The 26,088-nt window shown below is 38.1% G+C and overlaps 1 protein-coding gene across 2 annotated transcripts; it reads right to left on the reverse strand.

Annotated features, from left to right (window-relative positions):
• Positions 1–542: 542 nt before the first annotated feature.
• Positions 543–25,864, reverse strand: ZFYVE16 (zinc finger FYVE-type containing 16). Of its 2 annotated transcripts, none has more exons than XM_026036041.1 (18): positions 25,808–25,864; positions 19,507–19,615; positions 17,215–19,322; positions 14,903–14,999; positions 13,696–13,872; positions 12,608–12,759; positions 9,816–10,200; positions 9,201–9,323; positions 8,959–9,114; positions 8,077–8,301; positions 7,496–7,578; positions 6,899–7,003; positions 5,852–6,002; positions 5,292–5,372; positions 4,554–4,716; positions 3,620–3,725; positions 3,026–3,190; positions 543–2,146 (listed from the first exon to the last, which is right to left on the reverse strand). In XM_026036041.1, the coding sequence occupies exons 2-18, from the start codon at positions 19,574–19,576 to the stop codon at positions 1,985–1,987; spliced, it is 4,509 nt and encodes a 1,502-aa protein (XP_025891826.1). In that variant the 5' UTR covers positions 19,577–19,615; positions 25,808–25,864; the 3' UTR covers positions 543–1,984. The 2 variants fall into 2 exon arrangements, with proteins under 2 accessions (XP_025891826.1, XP_025891834.1); XM_026036049.1 differs by lacking the exon at positions 25,808–25,864 and adding an exon at positions 19,902–19,918.
• Between the last annotated feature and the right edge of the window lie 224 nt (positions 25,865–26,088).

A 26,088-nucleotide genomic window follows, 5' to 3' on the forward strand; every position in this document is an offset into this window, starting at 1 on the left:
CACAGCAAAACCACTGCTATTTTTCCCCCAGCGTTCCTCATATCTGAGCCTAAAACTCACACTTTTTAACAGCTGCTGTCCTCCAAACAAAAAGGCCGCTGTTAAATATTCCACAGAAATGAACTGTCAAGGAATAGATCAGGACACCACTAATAGTTCAAAAGATTCAGAGTTATAACAATTTAAAGAACTACAGCAACAAAAAACAAGTCCAATGGGAAAAACAACCAACCAAACAAAAACCCACCACACAGAAAAAGGTTTTCTTAAATAGAAGGGTAAAATATCAAACATTTTAATCAATTTTATTTGTTAGTGATCATTACTTAAAATGAATTAAACCATGGTAAGGGGTAAGAGCGAGCTGTTCCTTTAGTTACCACTTAAGCAGCAGCTCATGTCCATCTAGTTTGTGGTAACTCAGAAGAAAGCCACAGCCCTTGGTACAAACGCCCTTAACAGTGACACCCTCACACCTACTGTTCCCCCTTTCCGTGATGTTTCCTTGACTGTCTGCTGACGAACTGTTCTCAAGCACCCCTGTTTTGTGTTCAGTGCATACATAGGAAGTAGTCTTCAGTTTTTCTCCAGGACGACAATTTCTCGAAAGGAGCTGTATTAATTACAGGCATCCKCAGTTTCCTCTGACCTAACATCTTGAAGCCTGAACACTTCCAGCACTGGTATCCCAAAGCACAGGTAACAGCAGAGTTGATTAGATTGTTACAAATTATTTTCCATACAAAACAGTGTCCCCTATGAGAATCAAGAAGGCAAAATTTTAATAGTCTCTCATTATAAAACTGTACCAGCATTTTTACTCAAAACAATACAGAGCTTAGATATAGTTTTGTTTTGGTTCTGTTCTTGGTAAACAGTTAAGTGACAGTTACCAAACCCTGATTATGGTTCACTGAACCTCTGTACAAGTCACATGCATTGCAAGTATATAAATAGATCTTAATGACCCAATATTAAAAATATAAGAACCTCAGATATATTAAAGCAGTCTGTCCATGAAAATTTACACTTAATACATCTGTTCTCCCTGAAAATAAAGGTGGCCGCTAAGAGATGTCAAAAAGGAGCACGAGGGAGCAGAAAAGATATGACAGGAGTCTTGGCTGACTTATTGCTACATTGATTTCAAGAGTAATTGGGTTTCTTAATCATCCTTGGAATGTCAAATTGTATCAGGACTTTTGAACACAGAGTAAAAAAAAAATATTTATAAAAATAGCATCATTTAAGTTAGATAAATCTTATAAATACAAGAATGAAATCAGTTATTCTATAAAAAAAATTAGAAGCGTATGTTCCTGAAGCACCAGCATAATATCCTAATATTAAGTCAGGACTTCTCCCACTACAGACTTCATAAACATACCTGCAAAATCTTCTCCTCTTGCTTATCACACACAAGGTGTCAAAGAGCATGCACTTAAAATCTGTACAAGATGCTTGCAGTCAACTACTGAAGACCTATTTAAATCTCAGGAGGCAAGAAAACAGTTTTGTGCCAGCTAAGTCTACTTCACACAAGGTTTACCTCATTTGCACATGCAGAGTATGTGCTTCAGATGTAGATTAGATCTAACCGTAAGAATTTTTATAATGGTTTACAATTTTTATAATATTTGAGGTCAAGAGGCAACAGTGCAGATACTATGGCTTTTAGTTACAATACACATAGTAAATGCTACAATTGTGTAAAGAGGTGACAAAACTCACCCTCTTCTGCAACTGTATCAAGTGTAAAGTTTCAGAACTTTAGGAAATATTAAAAACCACAACTCTTTTGTGGTAAAAGAACCAGAGAGAGCCTGAAGTTGGTTTTGTTTGCTTTTAAACAAAACCCAGTTTTAAAGTCCATTAAGACAAAACTAGTTTTAGTGACATAGATATTTTTAGTGTTTTTAGCATTACAACTTTGGTGTTCACATCTAGCAAATCAGCATATTATATGCAATATACATAATCCTCATCAAAACAGATGTTCTATAAGAAAAAATATTAATTCCATTTCTAATGGCAAAGATGTAGGATCTGACATCCCACCATGGATCACAGGAATCAGAGTACTGTCCAATTCATTCAAATAGTTCTGTGGAAGAAGTTGACCACCAGAACCTGCCAAGTACTCAACCTACAAGGAAAAAAGTTTCTGTTAACAAGATGACACAGAATTATAGTATCGTGGGGAAGAGGAAAAACAAAAACAAAAACAAAAAAAAAAAAAAGAGGGGGGGGGGAAAAAAAGGTGTTTCACCCAGTACTGAATGACAGAGGCACTAGAAACACATAGCATTTCCCATCAGGATTCAAGGCCACACACCCTCTGCACACCAAACTGCTCCAGATTGGTGTCCAAGAATGAGGTGATTTAATGTGATTTCTTTCCTAGAAYCACAGTTACTTTTAAGATTAGTTTTTATGTTTCAGCAACGTGTTGAAACTAAGCAGATTTACAAGGTTCTCTGMAATAACACAAGGAAGTATGACTGAGAATACTACCTTAAGAAGCAAGGAAGCTTAGAACTTGTGTTCTGTGTCCTTTTCAGGGGCATCATCTATTGGATAACCTTGCTTTCTTYTCCAGTCTCAGCTCTGCAGACCTGTCCTCTTTCGCTACACAGGCTTTGGTGCATGTACCTCTTACTGAACTAGCTCAGGGATCCAAAATGGCAGAAAACTGTACTTCAAGAAAAGCATATACTCAGAAAATTATCCCTATGATTTTCTAAATTGACTTACCTTGGAAGCAAATCAGTGCCCAAGTCAGAACTAGCGAAGGACTGGTAATRCTTTTTTAAGCAAGCTATTAGGACACGGGAAAGAATCAGGCCTAACCCTTTCAGGGGAAACAATTTATTTGGACAGTTTCTACATGAGATTTAATTCTCAGTCTGAATCTGGGGTATGGTTAAAAAAAGGAGAGGATAAAAAAAACTGAAAGGGACCCAAGGTCTTTAAAGGAAAGATTTAAGTTGAAATGTAGTGTCTGCAATAAAAGTTGAAAGATTACCATATCTGAGTCAATGGAAACTCTAAGGCCCATCTTATTCATTCCATTATTTTTCAGGGTTTTAAGATGTGGGCAAAGAGCAGTACYGCAAGCAATAGCAATCTCTTTAGCAAACTGGTGAGGAGTAGGACTGGATAGTTCAAGATCTTTTTGAAAATAGAACACCTGGAAAGTAAAGAAGACAAAACAGTTAGTAGCCTGGTTATACAGGAGAAAGAAAAAAAAAGAAAAAAAAAAGAGAGAGAGAAGAAAAAAAGCCATCAATACCAGTGTTTGTTTCCTGGCAAAAATATTCCAATACTTGATCTGTTTAATCTAAATATGTATTGAGCAATTATGGGAATAGATGAGTGGCTATGGGATATCTGGATTACATAATTAAGTAGTTATCAACACTTACAGACATGACTAAGTCCCTTTTGAAAAGGAAAATAATGAAAAATATGCAAATTCAAAGAATTACAGATAACAGTAAATTGGAGTGGCCACATATTAGGTAAGTGGTTTGTTTGGTAGCATCTCTATCTACATTACCATGTAACTACTCTAAGCAGTGGTAGAAAAAAACATTCAGGTACAATATAATTTACTAACTTCAGTRCACTTCATAATTTTGCCGTCTGTTTCAAAGTCTCCACCTTGTAGTAGTTTTTCACTCCGAGTTCCTTCCATTGATTTTCCATCTACTGGGCTTACAATTCTAGAGAAGATGATAATAAGATAGTTAACAGAGTTACACTAACATCTTACTTCATACAAGTTATTCAGCTTAAAGCACAATGTTTAAATAAAACTTGAGAATGACTAGACATATAACAAAAAATCTAATCCAGAACTTGCATCATGAAAATCCAGAGAAAAAACAACAAATAAGCTTAAATGGAAAACAGACACACCACTCATTCAACACAAAACTTATCTTCCACTAGAAGTCTTTTTAGGTAAAGTCCCTGTTTGCTATGATTAATGAGAGAAGCTGTGATTAATGAGAGAAAAAAAAAAGGAAAAGGGGCAGTAAATCAAGCCCTGGCCTGAGAAACCATGTATTTGTTTAAAACATGAACAAGTGAGTTTTGAATTAGTGATTGATAATCATAGTTAACGTTTGACTCTATACAAACAAACGTTCAAACCATGGGAAATAAAAGGGGGTCAGCGGGAAAAGGCAGCACTGTGACCAATTGCAGTGTTGAAAGAAAACATTCGACAATAGAGAAATAATAATAAAATCTCCCACACCAAAATACACACACCAAAAAAAAAAAAAAAAAAACCCCACACCCTGAGGCCTCTTGCTGTCAACTTTCACAGTAGAGAACAAAAACTGCAGGAAGATAAGCAAAATTGTATCTCTAGTGACATCTAGAGGACTGCAGGCAGCTTACTATCTCATTACTATCTCATTATGTAAATTCCTTCTTTCAATAAAAAAGAAAATTTAGATAAATTCCTCAAAATAAAAGGTAGATATTTAAAAGTTGCAAACAAATTAACTATAGAAGATGTTTTGCTTTCATAATACATTTACCCTTTGTTTGTTTTTTCTTCATTTTCTACCCAGGAAATATCTACATATTCCTTTAYGTCTCCTGCATCTGTTCTGCCACAAGTTATTTTAAAGTCCTTCTGGTCTCTCAGTGCCTGACGTAGGCTTTCCATTGTTTCTGGTGTTATTTGTACCATTAGTCCATCTAAAAGAAAAATCAGTTAAAACTCTCACTTATCTACAGAAGCAGCAAAGGGTGTTTTAGGAGAATCTTGGTCTAAATTCTACAAGAATGGACCTTCTCCTTAATAAAGGCACACAGGTCATAACTTGAACTCCATCCCCCAACTATGGCTTTAACACTACACGAAAGGAAGTGTTCTGCAAACTTTTCTGGTGGATAGAGCTAGATCTTCACTTTTTGGCACTTTTATTTCAAAATGTGTATTTCATCAATTCATCACTGAAAGCAATTTTATATGTATGCAACTGTAAAGGAAATATCTGGATTGGCTGAATTAAATGTCTTCATTTATTTTAATGCATATTGAGTTTTAACTTAATATGCATTAAAATAAACAGGTGCATCAACATACATACTAATTCAGTGTGGTTTGCAATACATTTTCCACAAAGTCAAAATCATGAAAAGCTTAGCTTACAGTAAAATAAAGATCATGCACTAGACTCTTAGTCAAATATAGAGAGAGACTGGCAGTCTAAAATATACATATGCACATATGAATAAAATTCTTTAAGAAACCAGTGTTAAATTCTTACCTTCAACTATACTGGATTTAGCTAGAAAGCCTGAAGATGTTTTCAAGGCTCCATTGAACACCACAAAACTTGCACCCGTGACTAGAAGTAGTAGAAATGAGTGTCACCACGTCACTCAAATTTGCAGYCACAAATTTACCAGCCCAGATGAAATGCWGTGCATTCCCAACACCTCAAAGCACTGTACTGCTCTTTACTACACTACTTGTATGACAAATGTTGYACACAGATACTCACTGTATTTTACATACAGTTTCTCTACACCTATAAATATATCCTCCAATTCACATTAATACTAAATTTAGAAAGAGGTAAAGAACCTGATGAGGTATGAAAGTGTAAATAAGATCTTCTAAAAAAAGAAAATAGACAAAAGTATTAATTTGCATTTAAAAACATTTATAAAAGATGCCTAAGTGATCATAGGYAAGAAAAAAATATATATTCTGTATTTAAATTATTTCACTTTTAGACTACTATTCTTCTGTTCAAACTAAATCACTAAGTCTTGCATTTCTGCCCCCAAGATGTGATCGTTCTCCACAAATCAGACAACTTACCTTTCCTAGGATGCCCAGTTGCACTGTTTGCTTGTGTGTGATAGACACCATCCTTACTCTGAACACACACCAAGTGAGAATCTGCTTCAGTATTAAAACTGGCTCCAATGCTAATTACATGCTCATTAGAAGAGTTTATCACCTTCATCACCTGCCAGGACAAAATTTTTTTTATCATGAAATTGACACAAATCTCTATTTTGCAGAGCTAGGAAAAATCTTTCAAACACTCAAGAGTTTATATTAAAAGAAAACACACACACAAAACACTCGCTCAATGGCAGGTCCCAAGACAAATCAAGAACTATTTTTCTCATTTTTCATTCTAAAGAGTTTGCACCAYAGGATTTGCTATGATAGGCTGAGAAAAATTTTCTATGCATGATCAAAAATACTCAGTAAGGGATAAATAAGTCAGTCTGAAAACCTCTGCACATTAAAATAAACAGTCTGTGGGGTTTTTTTTTTATTATTATTATTGTAAGGCTGACGTATGCATTAAGCCTCATGGAATTTATTACACTTTTTTTTTTTTTTTTTTTTTTTTACTGAAGTCAAAGTAAGCAAAATATAATAAGAAACACCCTTTGACAAAAAATAATTTTTCTTGAAGTTGTAAGCAGGACACCACCTTTAGGGGCTGTGTAAAGGGTTCTCCTTGAAAATATCCTTTAAAAGATTTCCAATAAACTGCTGATTTCTCTCACAATTTAACAGTTACCCTAAAGCCCTATTTACCACTCATTATCTGCCTTCCAACATACCCAGGAAGAAGAAAAACATTTGTTCAGGTAATTTCACCCTGGAGATACAAATCTACATCAATTTAAAGTTCAAATAGCAAAGTGACCTGAGGAATTGCAATCTATTGGACAAGTAACACACAACAGCCTAGGAACTGATCACAGAAATCAAATCCACCCTTTTCCCCGCCTCAGATCTAATGTGATTTTTTATTTTTTAAAGCATCCAAGTTAAAGACGTTGCAAGTACTACGTGGAAAATAAAGATTAAAGTAGCTTGGATTAGAAAGATGTTRATACGCACCTCATTATATCTCCTTCGAGGTATTTTAATACAGCTTCTACCCATTTCCACATGAATGAATAGGTTGTCTATGGTATGCAAAGTATATTGATAGTTCCTAAGATCCTGTAACAGACAGTCCTTATGTTAAGAGATGGCTGAACTCTATGCAGCATATTTTTCCATTTTTTAAGAGATTCCATAATTTAATCTAAGCACGCAGCACTTTCACAATCTGAAAAGTAGTGACATTAGGTATGGCTAATGATTTGCCCTTCATACAAAYCACAAGAGAAAAAAAGTGATTTACTGATTTAGTCTAGTAATACTGATAAAGTGACTTGAAATATCATCTATCAGTGTCAGCACACGCTATCACAGACTACAGTAGTCTGCAGAATGACTATTACCAACCTAATAAAAATACTTTTTTTCCCCTAATTCACACACAAATACTGCTATGAAGACTCTAAGTCAAGTATGAAGAATAAAAATGTTAACCCTTTGTTTTTGCAAAAACAAACAAACAAATCAGCTTTAAAGAATATCTGAGTTGCAAGACTATTTTACCTCATCTAAATTATAACAGGAAGGGAAGAGAGTGAGACATTTACTCACAACAAGCAGATTCATAATGGTGTGTCCTATCTCTCCAAAGAGCGGCTTGCGGTCTCTGACACTTACTACAGGTGTTGGATACACTAGAGTGGGGAAGAAAAGCAAGGAGATATTTAGTTATTAACAACTACAACAAAATTTGCCAAGCCAAGTATTTATGTGTTCAGCTAGAGTTTATTCTGATTTCACCAAAACCTGAGCAGCCTCAGGAACCACAGGCACTGCTTGCTTCTCCCCCGCACTGCTTGCTTCTCCCCCATGGCCAATCTTTCCATCACTGCACAATTTCTCACTGTGTTACATCTGATAGCAGCTGGCAGGGCAGATGGAAAGAAACACCCCAGGTTCAGCTTTTGGGTCACCAGTTGTGAGAGGGGCTGTCAGGCTTACTGATTATTTGAGTAAGAATACCATGAGGGTAAACACCTCATCACTGGAGTAGGAAACACGTGCAGATATTCTATACTACATTTGTGTAACACAAAACACAGTCTTGATGACTTTGAACTTTTCATTTGGCTACCGCACATTCTCATGGGTAATTTTACATTTATAGAGCCATTTTAAGTGATAAAACTTACCCCCATATTCTGCTCCCAATCTCAACATTAAACGGATGGGAAAAACTTTTGCCCAGGGTGTTTCCAACTTATGGATGAGAACGCCACACAGAAATGGGTTTTCTGGCAAAGGCAGATCACTGAGGTTCTGAAAAGTTGGTGAAATAAACAGGAAGCCTCCATGGTCTTTGTTACCAAGAAAGTTCTCAGTAAAAGTGAAGTTCTCCAGATTTCTTAACAACCTTCCTGTTGAAAAAGAGACAGATGAAGTATTTGCATATCAAGAGTAATAAGAAGAAAAACACTAAGTGGTGTAATCTCAGTAGCTCTCTTGTATGCTTTAAACCACAAGATACAAGTCAATTCTTGCTGAAATAGATTTGGATGTGGATTCGGAGTATGGATTTGGATTTCTGCAAGATTTTCTCTTATTTACTAACTCAGCAGCCTTGAATACACAACTAGATTTTTCCAAACAAATGTTCCAAAGTGTAAGCATTCCAGTACACAATGTATTTCATTATAGCATTTTACATCTAAGTAGCAATTCGATAAATATTTGAGTCATGTTAATCAAAAGTTCAGAAGCTTTCCTGTACTTCTATACTTGTAGTTTCATCTATAGATGAAACTCGAGGTGTCCTCTACTCAAGACTCAATGATTCATACCCAAAACATCCCACAAAAAGGGGTAAGAAAAAAAAAGATCAACAGAAGGTTTGCAAAACTAAATGAACAATAACCTTGCCAAATTCTAGYTCTCCTGTTGCAGGATTTACTTAGAACCTAAGTAGCTTATTCAACAAAGCTACTAGATCTCAACAAATAATACAGTAAAAATTAGATTAACTTCCAGCTTTAAAGATAAGCAAGAAGATATTAAAGCAAACAGATATTACATACCTTTCATTACATCCTTGTAGATATCAATAAATAATTTGAGTATTTCATTAGGAAAAGTCTCTTCATCTGGCAAACATTGCAATAGAATGATAATTTCTGCCTGACCCAAGCCATGTAGTCCATTTGTTGAGAAGTACCAGCACTTTTCCGAAGAATCTTTAATTAAAGGTAGATACCACAGTAATATTGTTTTATAACGAGGAGAAAAGAGACTGATTTAACAGAAAATGTGCACTACTTACAAGATATTAACTTGACATTCAGGAGCAAGTTTGCATTTAGGATAAAGGTTAGTGGATTAGGACCTTCTTCTGCAAGGAGCGAGGTAACCTGTTGGCGAGATGGATGTAGTTCCACTAGAGGATCTAAATAAATAAAGAGTTGATTTAGTTTAACATGTACAAAAAAACCCAATTACAGATCACACATGAAAGTTCACCCCTCTCTCCTATACTGAAAGAGTGGTATTGTTAAACTTGGAATAACTACCAATAACACTACCCTATCATATAAAACAAACCAGGAATTATAATAAATGTATAAATTAGGGCTACTGTTCCATCTGTAACTAGTGATCAACTATATGTGCTGTCTCCTCATCCACATATTGGTACTGTAACAGTGCTCACAAGCACTACTGTGTGACATTAAGTGCTTCTGTAACATACAGACGAATCTCTGTAACAATGCAWGCTCAGTTATCAACCATGATCCAATGTGCATATAAATGAAAGATAAATGTGCAGATAAATGAAAGTTAACATTTTATTACAATACACACTGTACACACAGAAGATTCTTATTTAGAAATCTTGTATCAAGTGATATGATGCTAACCAYGTGTCCAAAAATTTTACCTTTYCCGTTTTCTCCTACTGCGAGCAAAAGTGGTGGTAGCTTATCACCATCAGGAAGTAGGCTGACTTCTTTACTAACACATTTTTCTAGACCACACAGTGCTCTGTAACTTGAAGGACTAACAGGCAAATCATTTTGAGTCCAATCAACCGAGCAGGGAGCAGACTTTTCAGCTTCTGCAGCAGTAGAGAATTCCTCAGTTTCTGGAGTGACAGACTGGTAAGTAGGCAACAGCTCAGTTTGCCTGAGAATGGCGTGTTGCCTATCATCTGAAGGAACAGAAGATTCACAACACAGTTCTTCAGTTCTTGCTGTAACATCCATTTCTTCCTTTGGCTTTGGATTTACATCACTTAATGTGTCATTCTCTTCTGGATTTGCAACCTACGAGGAAACAAAAACAGCACAATCTCATAACTGCACTCACCTATTTCCTTTAGACAGGCAGAAAATGGTAAATCTCTCCTATATCTTACTTTTTTCCATCTTTAAAAGACATTAGTCTTTATTTTAGGCCAAGATGCATCAGTAATTTATTTGTCCTCTAACACAAAATCATCACAGCTGCATGTTGGTCATTTTAACATGATAGTCAGATGCAACACAATCAACAAAAGAAACAGATATCACTTAAGCAACCCGTTTACTATTAGTAATATCTCCCCCATTCAGATCTTTTGAATATTTTGTCATAATTTACAGCAGTCGTATAGTACTGTATGAGTATTTATATTTTTACACAAGGTATTAGCAGGTAAGTCTGCCATTTTATAGCACAACTCATTTGTAGGTTTAGGGTCAACCCTAAGGTGCTCCCTCAGCAAAATGGATTTGACAAACTAACAGAGTATAATCAGGCTACGAWAAGAACCATTGTCAAAGACAAAACAAGTCACAAACCACCACCTTTCAAATCTGTTAAGCCATCACGCAAGCRCACATAGACTTGCATCCTATCTTAAGAGGAAAGACTTTGCATTGCAACAAGGGCCTAACAGTTCTACGCTTCCTCTGTCCTAGTGCTTTTGGTTAGGTCCTCAGCCTCCAGAAAACCTCCCACCAAGAGAATGCTTATATGACTAACCCCAAAGACACATCCTAAGACTACATAGCCATGACCAAACTGGCCTTCATGAACAACTTTCCATGCATTTGTTGGATGGCATTGCATCCAGCACCCACATTGCTGGGCTTCCGTAGCACCCCGTGGCAGTAAGTTTAGGATAAGGGGTGGCACGAAGAAGTATCTATGTCCCTTTAGAGTGTAGTACATCTTTGTTTGTTGGGGCTTCTAAAGTTGTGTACAAAACTCACTAATTACCACCCGGTTTGTTATGCCCATGCTACTTTAAACCTTATCTTTGGCAACCGAGAAGGCGCTAATCTTTCCCCAAAACAAAATAAACRTTCTTCTCTTAGTACTAAAATGCAGAGAGAAAAGCTGTTAGGTCTGGGAAAAACACTGACGCTTTGGTTCTGTAATCATTTTCATTTTCTATCTGCTTGTACACACATTGCTCACTCTTCCCCCTCCACTTTTTATGTTCTTTAAMGATATCTGCATAAATATTTTTGTTGGGTTAAATCACTGACACAAGTTTTGTTTATTTTTTCCCCCTAACATAAACATAGTATCAATAAGCATAGTTGAAATCACATATATTCCTATTCTGCCTTTAAAGGCATACAATCGCACCTGTCACTTTGGCAACTCAAGCTCATTAAGATCTGAAATCTATTTGCCTTCATTGCCTGAATTACTTCTACCTTGCCAGTCATCTGCACGTATGCCTAGTAGCACTGAGGCCAGCCCATACTTCTCTGTCTTTACACTCCTTCCTCAAGGAACCTGGCTATTTCTTCTGAACCTGACATTTTCTTCTATCTTATAGCTGCCTAATTTTTAGGAGTACATGATGAACCTTTCTGAAAATGCTGGTTCATCAACAAGAACAGCATTACCTTTACCCCTGCTGACCAATCGACAGGTGAGGATATTCCCACCCCCCCCCCCCCAAAAAAAAAAAAAAGCTTTTTCCTCCTTATCCTGAACTGATCGTYGAGCCTACTGACTCTATTAAAGATTCTACAAAAAAAAGGAACAATTAATGAAAGTTAAGATCCATCGACAACCTAGGGGAGCTGTTATTCGAATTAACTCRCATTTACTAGCATCCATTTTACGGAAGTTAGGACCAATCTGTGCTACACATCGGCATTGTCAGAGTAAATATGATCTTRTCTTGCATGTTCAACTTACAGCAGAGCTTCAGAGCTATGTTTTATTTAAAAGAGGTCGAGTCTGACAAACTCTCTAGTCCCTTCCAAAGCAAACTCGTATCTTTTTTGGACTTGAGTTTCCCTGACAAGTGCATGTACAGTTCAACATGAATATACCTTATAAAAAGAAAATGCCTCCCCCAGCTCACTAGTTGTACACATTAGAAGTGATAAACACTGCTTTACTATAAACATGTTAGCAGCTACCAAAGTAGCTAATCAAAGGTTGTGCAAAAAAAAGACCAATTTGGAATACATTTGACTATATCACTTTTAAAGTTCACGTATGCTCCAAAACRATATGACTTCAAGTATGGTCTTGACAATCTTCCAATGCAAGGACTTCACAGCCACCCGAAAAACAAAAACAAATAAAAAACCCCACAATTTTGGTTCAGATCCAAAAGCAATCAAGCAGAAGTCATGTTACTGTGTGTAAGGGGTCCCAATCAACACAGATACTATAGGAGACCTGTAATTCATGCACCTACACACACTTCTTAATTCATACCATATCCATCTCTGGTAAGTCAGCGTTTACTGGACTTAGGTCCTGTGATGACCTCTTTGCTCCAGACGAAAGTTTTGTTGTATCTGCCACTTCGCCATTTGGCAAAATACCATCTGCAAACCAAACTCTCCTCTGTTCTTTGGGGCACAGCCCTAGATAGGTTGAAAAAAAATCACTGACTTATAGTATTGCACTGTCCTAATAACTGAAAAGGCTTTAAAGAAATAAAATCTCAACTTCTCAGCCCCCTCCCCCAAGATTTTTTTTTTTTTTTTAAGACTGTGTCACATTCATACAATATAGCTACAAGGTTACCAATCTTTTGCATGTGAAATAACTTATTAACAGAATAAAACATTTCAGAAAGATTAAAAAAACAGTTCAATCTGTTTACTGGAATTAAGCCAAGGCACGCAATTTGACCCGTTACATTCCAGTCAGGCAAATACATGCAAAAGATTCTCATGCTTGCTGAGAAAATTGTAATGCTACAGTTCAATGCACCAGCTCCCAGTTATGGAAGGCTTTCTTAACCATCCCTCTGCTRTAAAGCATCAATAGAAGATGAAGGTTTTTTTAGAAGAAGGTTAATGCACTGTTTTAAAGCTTCTTTTATTTGAAGAAAATCTAATGAGTTACAAAAGTGGAATTAAAACATTGTTGAGCAACTAATCATTCATCTTTACCCAGAGAACTGCTTTTGCCCAACAATTTTCACCCAAACAACTACTTTTTGCTATTGCAGTAGCCCTAGAAGTATCTGCACAGGTCAGAGATCTCTTGAGCTATATGAGGCTGGTGAAAGTTCTACATGCTCTGAAAAAAGATGCAATATAAATAGAGAAAACAAGAGAAAAAAAGATTCACATTTCACAAGTGAAAACTTAACGAAGACCTGGTCGAGCTCAAACACTTGAATCAGAGTTACAGACAACTTTCCTTTTAGCCCCAGCTCAGAGTTTTAGTTCAGGCTGCCCAAAGAACAACAGTATACCAAATATACATATATATTTTCATACCCACAATAGAAAACTCTTTCCAAAAAGAACTCTAAAAAGTGTTAGAAAATTACACTGTATTTAACATACCTTCWATACCTGGTTGTTTAAGTACAGAGATAGGTAACAACATAGATGATGATGGAGAGCTAGAACTATCAGTTGCCTGGGTCTCCTGCAAAGGTGGAACAGCAGAAGAACATTCAGAGGAGACAGTGGAATTAGGGATAGGACCAGTTGGACTCATCATCCTTTCAAATGCCTGTGCTAAAAGGAAAGAAAAGCACTTAGTTTCTTTTTTTTAAAAAAAAAAAAAAAAAGACCTTGCATCTGAATAAATTTTGGTCAGCACTGCAAGGTGCTTTTTTTTGAGCAAGAGTGCACACCCGTGGTGAAATATGAATGGTCAAGTACCGTATAAAAGAAAATTAACTTTATTGATTTTCTACACCTTCCTGTCTATTTTTTTCCTGCCTATGTATAAAACCAGTAAATCTTCTCTTGGTAGGCATGCTTTGCTTCAAGACAGCATGTGCACAAGTAACCCATAGGAATRAAATGTAGAGAAGTTCCAAGCTCTCCACACTGCTAAACTAGTTCAATGCTTTACCTAGAACAGCAGGAAGGAAAAGTATATGTTTTTAAAACACAAAATCCCCAACTGGATAGTTTAGGGAACTGTCATCTTAAAAATAATTTTAAAAAATAATTTACAAAAAAACAGGTATGTATTCAACTTACTTTAGTACTGAAAATCAAAACTTCAGCCTTTTTCTGCTGTACCCATAAAGCATSTTTGCCTAACTTTCAGTTAAGAAAAAGCTATTTTACAAACCATTTTCTGTTATGTTAAATAAACTTTAAAATAAGACAAAAAGCTACATAAATGGACAAGTAGGTGAGAACTAGCAGAGGCAGAACCTTTAAACATGCAGCAGGTGTGTTTAAGAAAGCATGTCTTCAGTCACAAGAGAAAAAAACATATATTTTTGGGTTGCTGCTCTAACAGATGACCAAATGGCACAGCTTTAGAAGCAACCCTATGAAATTCAAATCTATACATTTGTATACATATAGAGCAATCATCCTGCCAAAGTTTAAAATAAGGACAACAAAAATCCAACTAAAAAGAGATATAACTATCTTCTTCCTCCAATTCAGAAACAATATAGAAATTTACATGAATATAAGCACTGAAACTTCCCCAAAAGTAGAAAGATGAARAAGATATTAACCATATTTATTTTCTTCTTTAATTATTATTATAATTACTTAAAATGAGCATTTAACCTTTTACCTTTAATAATAGGGTCATAACAGCCAATACAGACTCTTGCTTCCTTCTCCATGTATTGGAGCTTGCACTTTCGGTTGCAACAACTGCCACAGAAAACCTAAACCAAAACAAGACTCAATTAAATATTATAGGCAAAGACCCAGTATTTCCCAAATAAAACTCCTTTTATCATTTAGTCACCTTTTTTACTAAAAGAGACGGAATTATCCAAAGTGTACATACACCTTTTTCAAAGTGGGAAAGTAAGAAAAAATAAAAGGAGTTTTASTAGAGCTTTAGCACACATATCTGCAGAAATGTTCAGTGAGAAGAGATGGGAAGGTTTATATTAAAAAGTGCCATAAATTGKGTCAGGCAAATTTGCATTTAATCAGATTTCCCTTTATCTTATTTATCAGGAAGTGCACCATAATTTACCCATACTAAGTTTTTTAAGCTTATCCCATTTCTACCTATGGATATTTTGGCCCCACGCTGCTCCATAGCATTTGCCAAGCTAACACCATGGCAGGGCATACACCCTCACATGCCAAGTCTCTCTTCTTAGTTCTTACCTACTTTTGAAAATACAGAGTACTTGAGAATTTTTGATAATCCTTTTATGTTTAAGGTTTAATCGTGTTCCAAGCAACTTCAAATCCTGTTTAAAAACTCCCTACTTTTTTTTTTTTTCTTAGAAGCTGCAATTGCAGTAAATGCTCTATTTTTTCCACAGAAGACTAAAGAACATTTTCTTCCTCAAAGGTACGGAATAGCTTGTCTGGAACAGAAATTAATGAGACAACAGACTATATCAGCAGTTTATTACATGGATGCAGTTGGTATAGGAGCAAATACAAGCTGATCCAAGCACAGAAAACCCAGAACTATGATCCAGACCTTCCAGTGTTTTCGACTGTTCAGCACTGTCTGCCACACAGAAGGCTTTTCTGCAGAGCTGTGTTGCTGCACACTGTGCCAGGGCTCTGTGCAACAAGCACTTGCCAGGAAGCTCTGAGCTGCCTTTTCTGCCGCACAGGCAATAGCCCAAGCTGGAATCATTTTTATTCCCCAGTGAATTTACTAAGTGGATCCCCTCAACCAATCCTCAAGAAGAAATAATGAGCTTAGTTGTCCTTACAATACTAGCTCCCCCCAAGGTATTTAAGCGGCATACTGCAGGCCAGGTTAGCAGAACAAAGTTCCTCCCCTCACACAGGATGTACRCCCTGCCCATTTTTAAAAAGAGATGGGCAAAAAAAGGGGAGTRTCTGTAGCTTGGACTAGACCTGTGCAATCCTGTTCAATTAACTAAAACCCAATAAAACTGCCCTCTACTAGAGTTCTCAGAATCATTTCCATTGCTAATCAACAGCTACAGAAACACCTGAGAATTAGACAATTCTCCCCTTACGTGCAATCCTGTGCCATATGYTCTAGGTAATCTGGAAAAAAACCCCAGCTCTCAAGATCTCTATCTCAAAAACTGCAGACGTAAAAAGTTAGTAAATACTGGCACTAATCTGTTCCACAGCTCTTTATCTATCTATAACGCTACAATAGAAACAGCCCCTCAGAGGAACATGGAAAAATAAGTTGATCAGTATTTGCATTTATCCACTGGCATGACACTAAGCCACCGCAACAGACAGGAAAATTTGGATTAAAATAAGCTTTGATGGTATTTACTGACTACAAAGGATCATGCAGTGGAAAAGGTTAAATGACTTGGTTAACTAAGATTCACCCTGCAAAGTAAGCATACCATCTTTTCCACATACAAATCCCCTGGAAAAATGCTACATATTTTTTTAACACACAGGAAGTCATATTTTGATTACAAGTTCTCTGCACTGGCACTGCTCTTTTATTTCCTGGAAGACCAATATCTTACCTAATTTGTGGACAACGTTTTGCAGCTAATATAACCAACCACCTTAACTCAGATTTTTTTGTTAATGTTTGTTTTTTTTAAATCTTGGTGTATGAGCACAAAAAGATCCACTAGAATGACTTATTTTGCAAAGCACACTGTTCCATGTTCCTTACTATATGCAAAATGAGAAACAGAAGCCTAGCCAAAAAGAGAAGACAAAAATAACATTCTCCCTCCATCCCTTTAACAATGATAGTACTCAAGTCAGAGTCCATAAGAACTTTTCCCCCCAAAATATTGAAGTCTCTATTAAATAAAGCCAAATTATTACTTTAACAAAACACCTTCTAGATCCTAGAAGAACTCCAACAATATTCATTCCCCTTTATATTTTGCTTGTCCCCAAAGCAGAGGGAATTTGCTTTCAGCATCAGAGCATCCTTCCCCAGTAACTTACTTTTCCACACGCACGACAATGATGTCGTCGTTTCGTAAACGTGAACTTGACTTGACAGTTCATGCAGTTGGGTGCCTCTGAATCAGGAACCCACGATGGCTGTTTCTGTCCCAAAATAGGAGGTTTTTGAAGCGATTCTTCTCTTATGGATGTTTGACTTCCTCCATCTTCACAGCTGCCTTCCTCAGAGCGAGCAGGTTCAAAACTAACGTCAGCGCCCGAGTTGGGAGCTTTGGGTGTTATCGAACTGGCTTCCCGATTTTCTCCCTCGGGTACATTTACTCTTTGGGAAAGGCCAAGCAACTGTTTTGGTCTTGCTCCTTCAGTATGAACAGCAGAAACAGAAGCTTTGCTGTCACTTTCAGTTGCATCCTGAACACAAGCCAGACTCTCTTCCATTGGAGATTGCAATTTGCAGTCAGTAACAGATGATTTAAGATTAACAGCAATGCTAGATGTATGTTCTTCACTGGACTCTGTGAAATCCAGGTTTTTCACATTTTTTAAGTTTGCTTCATTTGCATCAGGTTCCAATAAATTACTATCACCCTCTGAAGATTGTTGCACACTAGGCTGGAGACTTTGCCCATACAAGAAGTCATCAAGCTCAGCATCACTTATTAGAGTATCACTTTTAATAATATTATCCTCAAGAGCAAATTCAGGTACGTCTGGACTAATACCTTCATCATAGTAAAACTCCCCACTATATGGCTCAGCTTCATACTCTAAAATGGGAAAAGGAGAAGCAATTGTTTCAATTTGCTGAGAATCACCATAATCAATTATATTCTCAGTATCGTGCTTCTCTTCACCTACACTTTCTTCTACCAAGTTTTGGCTGTTTTTAGGTAGATAACTGTCATCTTCATGCAAGCCAGTCTTTTTGTGGGACTCCTTATCAGATGGATCCATTTTAGACTTTCCAGTACGAACAGTTAAAATATCACTGATAACCTCTGTTGCTTCATTCTGAGGTAGAGGATTCATTTTTTCTTCTGTTACAGCTAAAGAGCCACATATAGATACAGGAAGTGGAAGACACGACAGTGAAGCCTGAACATCCTCAACTGAAATACACGAAGTTGAAACTCTGTTTAATATTTCTTTGCCACTAACTTCTTCATTGTCCACATTTTCTTCCGCGTTTTCCTTTTCTRTTTCTAGTTTATCCTCTGTTTGAAATGAGGAACCTGATAAAACACAACTTCTGGGTAATACTGCACTGTGCAAATGAGGACTCTTTGGCAGATCGCAAGGCATGGTTTCAACACTACTCTCATCTTTTAAGCCCATGTTTTCCATAGTATTTCTTCCATACATCTCTTCACTCACTAAAGAGCTGGCACCGTCATCTTGCGGCTCACACAGTATTTTTTCATAAGCTGTCTCATCTTTGGGACCGTGCACATCTGAATTCTGTGACGTTACAGGGGCACATGCAGTATTAAGGCGAGCACTTTGTTCAACCTGATCAAAAGTCTCATTAGCCTTTAAAGAGTCTGTCCTGTTTTTATCATCATAGAGATCCAAAATCTTTTCTTTAGTATAAGCGTCTGATTTAAAAGTTACATGATTCAACTCTTCTGTTTTAAGTAGCCCTGAATTTTGCAAGATTGAGTCCCCATCACTTTGCTGCATACACAAAATGTCACTGCCACCTAATGATCCCCAAACAGGAGCTGATATGGGAGACATGGCAAAGTCAAGCAAACAGTCTTCACTAAACTGCGAGTCACCTGGCTGCAGCTTCTGAGCATCTTCATGAGCACCTAYGGAATGGATTAAGTTACCTGTGTCATTAACAAGATCACACACAGGTACATTGCACCTCCCCAGGCTAGAATCTTGGGTTTCACTTGAGGAACCTCCATCCACAGTGGACAAAAGATCAAGTCCAGCAACATTCTTCTCACTTTGCAGCRAGTAATTTGGGACTGCTTCGCTTGCTCCAGCACGGCTGCCTATAGAAGGTTGTTCCTCTGTGGTAGAAGTGTTAGCATTCTCTTGTAGCTTCGGTGTTGGAGATGCATGTTCCAAAATTGAAAATAGTGACTCTTTTTTTGGGTCRTATGGATTTTGAGTGGTCCTGTAGCAGTCATATTCATCTATTTTAAGCAAAAAAAAAAAAAAAGAGATTAAAGTTTATTAAATTTACTTGTTTCCACAGCGTACTCCCACCTCACAAAATGCCATACATTCATTAATAAAAGTGCTTTCTTAAAAAGTGCTTTCTTTCTAAAATTTGATCAGTATTAATGCGCTGTACAGCAAAGCAGCACAAGAGCTCACCTGTATTCTTCTCAAAATCATCAAGTAGTTTGTCCAAGTCACAGACTGCTGCTTTAAAGTAACTGTCCATTCTAGTTACAGTTCTAGCGAAGCCTTATCCCTCTTAAGCCTGTAAAGAACACAATRTTTCACTCATAGAACTTGGTTATTTACAGAAACATCACAAAAATACTCACGATTAAAGTGTTTACAAAATTAAAATGCTTACAAAGATGACAAGATTAAAATGCTTACTTATTTAATTATATTAATGAAATAATTGTTTTTAGTACATTTTTTTCTCTTCTCTCTGTACATACATAATTTTTTAAAATCAAAACAAACAGAAAACAAACTATGCTACCACTTGCCCCCCAGTACAAATGAACTGTTTAAATAAGTGATGCCAAATTAACCTCAGAATTTTCATGCTCCAATATGCAGCAGGAAGGAGAGGAGAGGAGAGGAGAGGAGAAAAAAAGCCACGTGTAGCCTGCCAGCAAGAAAACGATATCCTCCTTCAGGAAATCACACTTGACAATCAGTTGTTTACCGAATGCGTGAGCAAGACATTGGAAAAAAAGGATATTTTCTTTTAGCTCCTCAGGTTACCAACCAGTAAATTCCATTTTACTTCCAGCTACAACCAGATTATTCCACAGGGCTAAACTTAAATATATCAGGGCATAAAATATATGTAACTAGCATAAGCACAGGAACATGAGACAGATACTACAGAGCTGCAGTGTGACACAGCAAGCTGAGGCCAGCAGGCCTCCCCCATGAAGATCAGTGAGCTGTCTTCAAATCCTCCTCTTCATTTCCTCCAAGACCAACTTGTTTTCTCTGTGCTACCCAACACAAATGAACTTTCTTGGAAACTTGAACTAAGCCCTTAAAAAACAAACAAATAAATCTAGCTTTACAGACTTGCCAATTCAACACAAAGCTATTTATTATTCTCATTTCCTATTTCAAAACATCCTGGCTCATTTGCTTAAAAAATATTTTCAGGTCCTGAATGTTAGCACTTATATTTTTTGGGACTCTGAAGAAACTTCAATTTTTGCATCTTTTTCATTCCTAAATGCCCGTAACATGCAGTTACCTACAACAGACAATCAAGACATGACTTGCACTCCCCTTAAGTAAACTGAAGGGACTTCAATCCCTTTAGTCTCAAGACTGTCTGAGGTAGAGGTTTTTCTAGTTTGCCTTCTCCTCTAAAGCATGCCCCTTAGCCTGTTTGCATTTGATAAATCCACATCCTACTCTAATCAAAAGTACCTGGAGAAGCCAGCGCTGACTCTTCTTTGTGCTTAGCATCCCAAAAGATACTTAGACCCTTTCATTTCAGTCATGGCACCCTGCAGCAACAAATTTATGCTCCTTGCCTCACTCCACCAAGGGGTCCTTCCTCCCATTGACCGATTCAGACCAGCACTTGCCACTTCCTACCCCATCAACGCACATTTCAGAATATTTCAGAATATTTCAGAATATTTAAGGTTGGAAGGGACCTCTACAGATCATCTAGTCCAACCTTCCTGCTCAAGCAGGCACACCTAGAGCATGTGGCACAGGGTGGCATCCAGGCGGGTTTTGAAGACCTCCAGAGAAGGAGACTCCACAACCTCCCTGGGCAGCCTGTTCCACTGCTCTGTCACCCTAACAGTAAAGAAGTTCCTCCTCACCTGGAGACGGAACTTCTTGTTACGTGATTATCTTTTAAACTAGCATATAGTTCCAACAGAGATTTGCAAAGCCTGCAAAGGTGAAAGCAGTGTTCATCATAACCTAAAAGAGGACTCTCTGCCCAGACAGAAGCAAAAACTAAGAAATCCCGAGTTTATCCTCAGCCAGTCACTCCAACAGTCTTCAGCACTCTACACCATAGRTCAGATTTTACACAACAAGCGTGACAAATAGGAGCAAGCAGATGTTTAATGTCATTGTTCCTATCCTCATTTGACCACAGTGCTTACACACAGCAATTATTTTATTATGTGACCTCCTTGAAGCAATTAAGAGCCTTACAAGGGGAACAGCTTTGGGTGACTCATTACCAGAAAATGAAGTACAGATCCCATCCATATTAAAGGATATATTTATTGCCAAGAAACAAACTTTTGTTTACATAAAAAAGCATACAAAATTAGAAATGCTGAAGGATTATGAGAAAACTGGGAGTTGAGAAATACATAATTTTGATAACATTCCTTTAGGGGCTGCACACATACTGACCATCCAGGTGCAACTTGGTGCTACAATTAACAGACTCTTATTAGGTGCTACCAAAAGAGGTGGCCCTTCATGGCTGCAGGTTCACAAAGCAGCACTTGTGCTGGAGCTGCCTGCATCTAATCCCACAAGAATCCACATCAAAGAGGTAAGGCAGGCCAGAAGTCATTTACTTTGCAGGAAAAGCAGAGTTAGCTCTTTGCTGATTTATCTCCTCAAACTAATTTTCTAGAGTCAGAAACACCCAACACAAGGTTCCAGCTGCTTCTTTCTCAATAATCTATATAAAACACTGTCAAAGCTACAGACCTACAGTTAAGTTCCCCATTTCCTGCAATCAGTACTTTGAATATTTCTAAAACCACAATATTGAAGTCTGTAACTGTTAGTGATTCAAACAACCATCTATCACCAATAAAAAAAAAAGATTTAAAGTCTCCTTCTGAATTTAGCACTGTTTAGACATTTCAGCAACTCCAGAAGTAGCTTCCTCAAATATATACCTCAGTTTAAAAATAAAGAAATAAAAAATCCGATATACCAGGGACAGACAAGTAACCATTTTAAGAAGTTTTATCATAGCTAATTAAGTGTTAAAAATATGAAGTATATAAAAATATATTTTTCATTCTTAGTTGGCACAGGATACATTTTTAACTAAGTACATATGCTTTTTTTGATAGTAGTGCTAAATATATGCACTGGAAAGATGCATTTACACATTTACAGCATACAAGGAACACGGCACATAAGGCAAGCAGCTACCCGCAGTGCAGAAGGGGCCGTGTATGGACAGGAAGGAATCACCACCATAAAGAAAAACCTGGGATGCTCTATTTGCRTGTCCAACAGACACTGACACCTGAGTCGGTGCAATGCTTGCTCTTCTGTCACTTCTTATGTAGCTAGAAGGGAGGTACCTTCTCTTGACTAAACAGCATTAAGTGGTGTCTTATGAAGATGTTTCCTAAAGCACTGAATACTCTCGCTGTTCTCTTCTGGATCCTCTCCAAGTTGGTTCACAGATTTGTTACTTTTTAAAGGACATTGTTCAAAACTGCTTATGTGAAGATTTCTGTCCTTAATGCTACCGTAAGGCATGCAAATCAAAGCTCTCTACTTTGAAAAATAATACACTGTGGAGTCTGTAAGAGCTTCAAGTTTTCAACAGTGTTTGCTTAAATTGCTGCCTGGCAAAGGAACATACGCTTTCATCCTGTAAGTCAAACATTTACATGCTAAGAAATTGGACTGGAGATATAGCTCTCCATCTTAAAAACAAAAAGGAAAAAAAAATCAAAGTAATCAAAGGATAATGTGACCACAGTCCAGTAATGCAAACAAATCTCTAGCAGTTTAGCAGTCTGTTTAAAGGGAAAGATCTCAGAAATTTCTATTTTAGACATTCACATCTAGACTGGGGAATGAAGTTATGATTAAACTGGATAACTTAGTCAAAGATCACCTGACTTATAAGCAGTCATCTCTAAAACATACTTTGAGACACTAGTCCTATAGATTACCATTCTATATTGAGCTAATTAGGTTTGTTACTTCCTTGAAATGTTTTACAGCATATGCATTACTATATGAGTAAGCTACAAGGCCTTCAACTCAAGAGAAGCCTTTGTTTACTCAGTTCTTACTTATTTCTTTAGCTAGAAATATACCAAGAAGATTTTCAAATGGAAATGAATAGAAACAGGTCACATTATGAACACACCATCACAGACCACCAATTCTAATTACACCACCTGTCCTGCACATCTTGCTTCCTCAACTGGTTGCAAATGTCATCTAAAGAACAGACTATGCTGATCACTGCCAACCCCAAATATATGGGTTGGCAAAAAGCCTTTTCCCCCACCCCCACACAGTTAACAGTCAAATCTYCATTTTTCAGATTGAGTATCCTTCACTTACAAGACAGAGAAAAACACTTTCTGTTAACAAACTACAAAAAGGCACACTGACACTTGACACTTCTTTAGGAAAACAGTCTGTTTTAAACATGTCTGCCATAACAGTTTCTCACCTAAATTTTCCCTTATGCCCTGATTCCAGGGCTTGCTGTCCTTACTGACTTCCTCAAGTTTATTTAATAGCAAACTACCAACACTTATTTGCTGGGACAGGCAGCAATTATCACAGTTAACACAAGAAGACAGCAAGACAGTTTTAAAATAAAATTACGCTATGCAAGGAATCTCATCACTTAGTGTTTAGTACACATTTGYGGGTCTGGTCCACATTTTTTACCTAAGCCCAACAAGTAGCAGGCTGAAGAAAGAAACAGAAGCAAACACTTGAAGTAAAAATTGTTATTTAAGAGGAGCATATAATCTGATATGCTCCGAGATGGATGACTGTGCACAACATGCAATGGCGTCAGCATCTATAAAACACTTCCTTTATAAGGCATAACAACATACCTGAATGCATGGAACAGTATTTCAGGGTTCAGAAAATACTCTCCCTTAGGAGTATCAACGTGCACCCTTCTTATTTAAAGGGGATGATGACAGAAGTTTCCTGGGCTAGGGCATAGCCTTGAACTTCAGCATGGACTATCGATTTTTAATCAAATACAGTGYCTCCAAATGAAGGCAGTTAGTGATCTTCACTGTAACAACTTGTAAAATAAGACATACAAATTTGTTACTACCTGCTACCATTACTACCGGCAACAGTTTAAAGTTTGCTGACAAACAGTAAACACCTAAAAATCTCTGGAAAAAAGAAGTCTCACTAAGGCGGATTTACACAGCCTTTTATCAGATCTCCAAACCATCACAGTTAACGACCATCGCAGAAYCTAGACCTACATTAGAGCCGAATATTCAAACATGCAAACTCCACTAAGATCAAGTTTAAGAATCAAAACCAAAAGAACACACAGCTTAAAACCCACAGGATCTTCAATGCAGAAAGCTAYTGCACAACTTTTATTTGGTGTCATCACAACAGTCATTTTTCCATCTCTGCACTTAGAAAGTACCGTATCTAGAATAAAAAAATCATCATTGATCAACTTAAGAGTGATGCTGCTCACTAGAGCTGAGAAAAGGCCTCAACGCTGGGGAGAGGAGAGGGAGAGAAAAAAAAAAAAAAGAAAAAAAAAAAGAAAGTGTAGATGGTGTCAATTTAGAAGCTAAAACAGTTCTTGTTAAGCTATACAGCACATTATCTCACCCAAACAAAACTGCAGCAATTGCTCCTGCTGCAGATTATTAGCTGAATCAAGAGATTAAGATAGGGAAAAAGCTTATGTGGCATATTATTAAAAAGAAAAATTTCGAACTGCCTCGCTTAAAGAGCGATATACTGCCAGTTCAATGGTTTTAGGCTAAGCAAGCTACATTACCCCAACACCACCTTTATCCTCTTAAGGTTTATTTTTCTACTTCATTTCCCGTAACTCGCTCTCGATCCCGAACAGCAAAGAGCGCCGCTGCCAGGCGGGAGCCCCGGCCCCWGGGAGCCCACGCGCCCTGCCTGCAGCTCCGGCCTCACCCCCTCTAGCAGCTTTTATTCCTCAGCTCTGGGAAGGAGTCACGAGAACGTGACCATTACGTCAGGCCTGGAAGAGCCCTCCTCAGACCACGGAGGCCGGTGTTTTGCGACAGCCCCGTCCGCTCCATTTGCACTATTAATAATAAGGCATTTCTAGTAAGAAACTCCAGTAAGCCAGCGGGGAGCCAGCAGCACCCAGCACCGGCARTGAGGCCGGTCCTTTTCTCCACAGCATTCGTTTCTCTAGAGCACACCACTCATCAGTCCTGGGGTATTACAGGCTCTTTTTAAAACGGACTGGAAATAAGTGTTTCTCGTGTATTACGGCACACGAGGAGCATTTATCACAGTACACAAGACACAGCGTTAAGTCCCCCGAACTCTGCACCTTATATAAAAGTGAACAAAGAGAAAACCCTCTTTTTACGTCGTTTTAGCGCCTTAAAGGCCGCGCATTCAGTGCCCGCACGCTCCACGCGGGGCACACGGCGCGGAGGCGGTAACTCGCGGCGGGCAGCGCTCGCCCGCTCTGCGCCCCGCTCCGCCGGCCAGGGCCCGCTCCCGTTACCGTGCGACGCTCCATGCCCCGCCGCTGGCCTGGGCCGCGTTYCGCTGCGACGAGCCGCGGCGGCTCCGGCTCCGCTCCCGCGGGCGGCCCGGCCCCGCGCAAGCCTCAAGGGCCGCCGCTGCCTCCGGACATCCCTGCGGCCGCCGAGGAGGAGGAGGGCTCCTGCGGGGGAGGCGAGAGAAAGGCCGTCAGCGCCCGCCCAACGCCGCCTCGGCCTTTAGCCCCGCTCCGCCCCGGGCACCCGGGCCCAAGGGAGGCCCTGCCCGCCCCTCCGGCCGCGC

Source organism: Nothoprocta perdicaria, unplaced genomic scaffold, assembly GCF_003342845.1.
Source record: "Nothoprocta perdicaria isolate Ctin4 unplaced genomic scaffold, notPer1 scaffold_1, whole genome shotgun sequence".
Classification (NCBI taxonomy): Eukaryota; Metazoa; Chordata; class Aves; order Tinamiformes; family Tinamidae; genus Nothoprocta; species Nothoprocta perdicaria.